Source organism: Chiloscyllium plagiosum, chromosome 24 (genome assembly GCF_004010195.1).
Source record: "Chiloscyllium plagiosum isolate BGI_BamShark_2017 chromosome 24, ASM401019v2, whole genome shotgun sequence".
NCBI lineage: Eukaryota > Metazoa > Chordata > Chondrichthyes > Orectolobiformes > Hemiscylliidae > Chiloscyllium > Chiloscyllium plagiosum.
Window position 1 is genome coordinate 9308956 of NC_057733.1, and position 7041 is coordinate 9315996.

General features: G+C 39.0%; 1 protein-coding gene across 3 annotated transcripts in view; it reads right to left on the reverse strand.

The window, feature by feature from the left end:
- The window catches only part of LOC122562014 (splicing factor U2AF 65 kDa subunit-like), a 53904-nt gene that overhangs the window by 41589 nt on the left and 5274 nt on the right, over window positions 1–7041 (reverse strand). For all 3 annotated transcript variants that reach the window (XM_043714407.1, XM_043714409.1, XM_043714408.1), the window contains exon 2: window positions 1698–1863. In XM_043714407.1, coding sequence (XP_043570342.1) covers window positions 1698–1863 — 166 coding nt within the window. The remainder of the gene's footprint in view (window positions 1–1697; window positions 1864–7041) is intronic.

Here is a 7041-nt window from a genome sequence, read left to right on the forward strand (position 1 = left end):
GAGCTTTTGGCTGACAAATATAAACAGGAGTGTCAGAGAGTCTGTTCACTGAGACCTGGCTCTGATGGAGCTGGGTCAGTGTCAAGTTCAATGCACATGAATGAATTTCAGTAAGGCGTTTGACAAGGTTCCCCATGGGAGTTTGATTAGCAAGGTTAGATCTCATGGAATACAGGGAGAACTAGCCATTTGGATACAGAACTGGCTCAAAGGTCGAAGACAGAAGGTGGTGGTGAAGGGTAGTTTTTCAGACTGGAGGCCTGTGACCAGTGGAGTGTCACAAGGATCGGTGCTGGGTCCTCTACTTTTTGTCATTTATATAAATGATTTGAATGTGAGCATAACAGGTACAGTTAGTATGCTTGCAGATAATACCAAAATTGGAGGTGTAGTGGACAGTGAAGAGGGTTACCTTTGATCACAACACGATCTTGACCAGATGGGCCAATGGGCAGAGAAGTGGCAGATGGAGTTTAATTCAGATAAATGCGAGGTGCTGCATTTTAGGATAGCAAATCTTAGCAGGACTTATACACTTAATGGGAAGGTCCTAGGGAGGTTTGCTGAACTAGGAGACCTTGGAGTGCAAGTTCATAGCTCCTTGAAAGTGGAGTTGCAGGTAGATAGGATAGTGAAGGCTGCGTTTGGTATGCTTTCCTCTATTGGTCAGAGTATTGAGTACAATTCTGGTCTCTTTCCTATCGGAAAGATGTTGTGAAACTTGAAAGGGTTCAGAAAAGATTTACAAGGGTTGGAGGATTTGAGCCCTAGGGAGAAGCTGAACAGGCTGGAGCTGCTTACCTTGGAGTGTCGGAGGCTGAGGGGTGACCTTATAGAGGTTTACAAAATTATGAGGGGCATGGATAGGGTAAATAGACAAAGTCTTTTCCCTGGGGTTGGCGAGTCCAGAACTAGAGGGCATAGGTTTAGGGTGAGCGGGGAAAGATATAAAAGAGACCTAAGGGGCAACGTTTTCACATAGAGGGTGGTACATGCATGGAATGAGCTGCCAAAGGATGTGGTGGAGGCTGGTACAATTGCAACATTTAAGAGGCATTTGGATGGGTATATGAATAAGAGAGGGTGGAGGGATATGGGCTGGGTGCTGGTAGGTGGGACTAGATTGGGTTGGGATATCTGGTCGGCATGGACAGGTTGGATCGAAGGGTTTGTTTCCATGCTGTACATCTCTATGATTCTGTGTAAATAAAGGGTGACTTGGTGATGGGATACTGTCCACTGTGGAGTTATTTCACTAGTGTGCTGGGTGGAGCTGTACTTCAATGTAATGGGCAGGTGCAGCTGTAAAGAGTGGAAGAAAACAGATGGCTTCTGGCACAGATAATTAGATCAACTAAATTTGTCTTCAACATTCCAAACTGAAGATTTTTTTTTAAAAAACCTTAATTTAAATTGGTAAAACTGAAATTTGCAAGGGTCCTGTTTCTTTCCCCCACAAACTGTCAGCTAAATGGACCCCTGCATTTTGCTATGGATTGTCCACTGCCAGAAAAAAAGACACTCTTCCTCTCCATGTTGCTCTCTGATGGCTCTTGACACACCCAAATCATAATCCATCAATTCTTCCTGCAAGTCACCTTATTTTTGCTTTGCGTCTTTCAATAATGTAGTTGCAGCTTTGAACATGGAACGTCATGCTATTTATCAAGTACGAGCATGGAGAAACAGCAGGTTACCTGTGACGCTTCCGCTCTCGTGATCCGCTTCGTTTATCTCTGCTTCTGCTTCGTCCGCCTCGACTTCTGCTGCGTTTATCCCTGCTTCGACTTCTCCGCTTTTTATCCCTGCTTCGGCTTCTGGAAATGCTTCGACTTTTCTTTTTGTGTCGTTCCTTTTCCCGCTCTAAAAACAAAGACAGTTATGTTCAGAATCAAGTTATAACACTTCATGAAAATGGAAAATTGGGCATGCTCTACTAACAGACAGCTAAACTGATGTTAAAATAAACAAAGGATTTTGGATATTGTAAATCTGAAACAAGAAACATAGCAGATCTGGCAACATCTATAGAGAGAAAATAGAGTTAATGTTTTGAGTTCAATGACTCTTTGTCAGAGCAGGTTCCACTTTTTAGTTAGTTCTACTTTTGGGGGGCATAGTTCTGAATTCGGAAGATAAAACCTGGATACCAAAATGGATAATTTCACACAGACAGATGAAAACTTAGCAAATTTGCTACATTCTACTGAAGCAAAGATATATTTCTAAGGGAACAGGACCATTTTGTCACATTGCCTTTCTGCACTGCAGCCAGTTGAAACCCTTAAGTATGCAATTTAAATATCAACCCAATTGTAGGCAGGGGGCTCCCCAAGCAGAGAGCATGACAACATGCCCATTTAGGGTTGCTTACAGGATCTTGGGTTCTGAATCTGTTGTGTGTAGTGCATTGAATGGAATAGAAAGTCCCTGTACAAAGCCACTTAAGTGCCAGATTCTTGATCCCAAGAGAAAGGCCTATTGCTGTACAGTTAACTCTTCAGCAATATCCCTTTCACTTTCATTAATTACCACTCAAAGTGTAAAGCACACAATGTAAATATGTAAGAACCCACTTCACCAAATTTTAACGAATGCTGTGCTGAGTATATATCCTTACAGATGTAAAATTAAAGAACCTGAAAATAAATTAGCTGCGAGTTGCTACCAGTGAAGCCTTGATTGTAAGAGTTTTCTAATTTGGCAGCATGCAAGTAATTGAAATTCACATCTAAAGTTGCTCTATATTGACAAAGCAAGATGTAACAATGCGATACTGACATTATTTTAGTGATACAGGTTATCACATTAGCACCCTGAGAATTTCAAAGCCTAATTCTACCTTATCGCAGTTTAACTCATTCATAGAGTCATAGAGCATGGAACCAGACCTTTTGGTCCAACCAATCCATACCAAACATAATCCCAAACTAAACCAGTCCCACCTACCTGCTCCAGGCCCATACCCCTCCAAACCTTTCCTATTCATGTCCTTACCCAAATGTCTTTCAAATGTTGTAATTGTACCTATATCCACTACTTCCTCAAGAAGTTCATCCTGCACACGAATCACCCTGTGTAAAACAATGTTCCCCTCTTTTTAAATCTTTCTCCTCTCATCTTAAAAAATGTGCCCTCTAGTCTTAAAATCCCCCACGCAATGGAAAGACAACCTCTCACTATTTTAGAAACTGCTCAACCTTCAGTGAAAAAAAAGTCCCAGTCTATTCAGCCTTTCTTGATAACTCAAACCTTCCTCACCCGGCAACATCTTGATAAATCTCTCCAGCTTAAAATCCTTCCTATAATAGGGTAACTAGAACTTTTCATAGTACTCCAGAGGATGCCTCACCAATGTCTGTACAACCTCAACATTATTCCCAACTCCTACACTCAAAGAACTGAGCAATGAAGGCAAGCCTGCCAAGCACCTTTTTAACCACCCTGATGCAAACTTCAAAGAATTATGTACCAGAATTCCTAGGTCCCTTTGTTCTACAACACTGCCCAAGACCCTCTTAACTCTGTAAGCAATACCCTTGTTTGTTAGAGAAAAATGCAATACCTTGTATTTATCCAGAATTAATTCCATCTGCTATTTTTCAGCCCATTGACCCATTTGATCTAAATTTCTTTGTAATTTTAGAAAACCAGCTTCACTATCTACTATGCCACGAATTTTTGTGTCGTCAACAAACTTACTAACCATGCCGTCTATATTCTCATCCAAATTATTTTTATAATTGAAAAAACAAAGGAGGACCCAGAACTAATTCCTTTGGAACACCACTGGTGACAGGCCTCCAATCGAAAAAGGAACCCTCACCACCCTGTAACGTGCTAAGTCAATTACGTATCCAACTGGCAAGCTAACCCTTAATCCCATATGACCTAACTTTACCAATTAATCTACCATGCGGAATCTTATCAAAAGCATTACTAAAGACCAAGTAAAAAATGTTTACAGTTCTGCCCTCATTAATTTTTTTGGTAACTTCCTCAAAAAAAAATGCAAGTTTGTGAGACATGATATCCCTTGCACAAAACCATGCTGACTATTCCTGATCAATATTTGCCTCGCCATATACCCATAAATCCTATCTATTATAACCATCTCCAACAAATTACCCACAACTGAAGTCAGACTCTCAGATCTATAATTCCCAGTTTCTCCTTACAAACTTTCTTAAACAAAGGTACAATATTAGCCACTCTCAGTCATCAGGCACCCTCACCTGTAGTTATAGATAATGCAAATATTTCTGCAAGGGATCTCACAATTTCTTCCTTTACTTCCTACAACATTCTGGGATACATTAGATTATATCCCAGAGATTTATCCACTTTTTATATTCTAAGACCTCCTGAAATTCCTCTTCTGTAATGTGAACTGTTTTGAAAACATCAAAATTATTTCTCTGCATTCTCCAGTCTCCATTTCTTCCTTCACAGTAAAAGCTGACTCGAAATATTCATTATCTTGGCCATCCTATGGGGTTCAACACAAAGAATATCCCCTTGATTTTTAAGGGGCCCTACCCCCTCTCCAGTTACCCTCTTGCTCTTAACGTATTTGTAGAATTTCTTTAAAATTTCATGATATCTTATACTCCATGTCCGACAACTCAATTTTTAACTATGGAAGAACGTATAAGAGCATACATATACAACTGAAATATGCAGAAAGGTGGAAGACTCAGGAGAGAAATTAGGGAAAAGAAATATGTCTTTCATGGTAAGAATTTAAAAGAATTTAGAATCAAAAACATATATCCAGACAGATACAAAAGCAGCAGCAGCACAAGTAGGCACACTATTAAAGGACAAGACCATTTTATGTCTAAAAGACATATCATAAAGATAGCATAGCAAGAAAGTACCAGTTTGTTTAAATCCCTGGTGAGACTCCATAATGGTTACCCCAGTGCAGTGTGATTTATAAACAATGAATGTACTAGGGTCTAATCAGGGGTGAGTAGCAATAATGAAGGAGGACTTGAGTTAGGGCTCTTACCAGCACAACAATGTCAAAAAGGCAAAGTTTTGTTTTGGGTCATTTTAAGAGAAATAAGCCAAGCAAATAATGATACTTTGAGAAAATAATGATTGGAAAAAAAACAATTAGGATAGCATGTGCACAGAGTCAGGCTATTTGGCTCATCAGTCCATGTCAGTAGTTAGACTCGACTCAACCTACCTCCTACCTTTCCTCAGTAAAGTCCATCATTGTAACCATTTATTCCCTTGTCCCTTATGTATTTATCTAGGTTCCCCTTGAAAGTATCCAAGTCATTTGCTTAAACCACTCTCTATGGAAATGAGTTTTCAATTCTCATCAATGTTTGGGTAAAAATAATGCTTTTGAATTTTTCCCATTGGATTTTTTTGTTGACCATTTGCATTGATGATTTCTAGTTCCGTTCATTCCCACAAACGTACATACTATCTACCTTATGAAAACTTTTAATAGATTTTGAGGACCTCATTGGAGGTCACCCTTCAGTCTTTTTGAAGAGAGAATTATTTGTCTATCTGATATTACTACTGGACAAGTTAGATCCTGGAAAGAAATCTAGTCTGATAGATAATTTTATTTACTTAGTAGATGTGGTGGTTGTTGAGCAAAACACAGTCATATGAGGTTGCAGATATTCTTTAACCAGGTTATTTTTAAAAAAAACCAAGCAACCTAAATAAAAAAACAGCTTGAGATATCTTAAAACACACAGCAAAACAAACCTATTCTCCAACACCACAATGAATCAAATTCAGAAAAATTATCCTTCTGCTTATTAAGTTCAACTTAGCTGATTCTTCCCAGGTCTTTCCTGTGAACTACGAAGCCTTCCATGAACACATTTGGAATTGAGAAGCTTACAATTTCTCCACTTCTAATAATGCAGATTTCTAACCAAGCATTCCTGGTTTTGTTTGTGAAACATCCAAAACTTACCTACTGGGGTAACAGCTTTCCCTGAATTGTCCTATACTCCTATCTAGGACAGAAAGTATATTTGCTTCTGAGCCAGTCAGGCCTCCTCTAAACTACCTACATTTTTCAGTGTTTGACTTTCCCAAGCGAAAATTAATCCTCGATTATCCATTAACAAGTTAATAGCCTTAAATGCTTACATTAATCGTAAAAACAATTTCTATTAACAGTCCAGGGTGGGGGCAGTCTCTGCTCTGATACAAGTCACTGTGGAGGGGGAACTGTCAGATCTAGTTTCTTCTCCCACTCCCCCATACAATCCTGCACAAACACAACTATTCTAATACTGCCACTATCTTAAAATCCAAACTCAAATTATTTATATTATGTAAAAATATATATATATATATATATATATAAAATCACAAAGGAGTCACAAAACTAAAGATGATGTCTGTTTGTACAGTGGTTAGAAGATATAATTCTATGCTACCAATCACTGAAACTTGGAATATTACAAAAGCAGTAAGGGATCAGGTGTCTTGAAGAGTCACCCAATTGGCTTTGCTACTGTACATAGAGGTGTACAGCATGGGAATTAATTAGTTATAAACCAGAAATTTGCACATTGACAAAGACATAACCTATTGGATGGTAATATTCAAGTCTTCTTTTTGGAATACCAATATTCAGGGATTTTGTGGCCTTGATGACATTGTCAATAATGAAAATTGTTATTGCTATACTATGCAATAGTCTAAATGTAGAATAGCTAGTCTTCATTCATGGTATTTCCTGCCTTTACAGTCACCTGATCCACAGTACATTGCCATCCAATCCAAGGTCAGAGTTTTTGTTGGGGGGAAGCAGAGAAAAATATCAAGAGAATGAAATGTCATGCCCTTGTTACGTTGTGGTATGCTATGTTTCTGTGGATTCATTTTTAAAAAAGCACTCTAGCTTCTATAGTTGTGTGCAGTCCTATGATTCAATGCAGGAGGAGAAAGTGAGGTCTGCAGATGCTGGAGATCAGAGCTGGAAATGTGTTGCTGGAAAAGCGCAGCAGGTCAGGCAGCATCCAGGGAACAGGAGAATCGACGTTTCGGGCA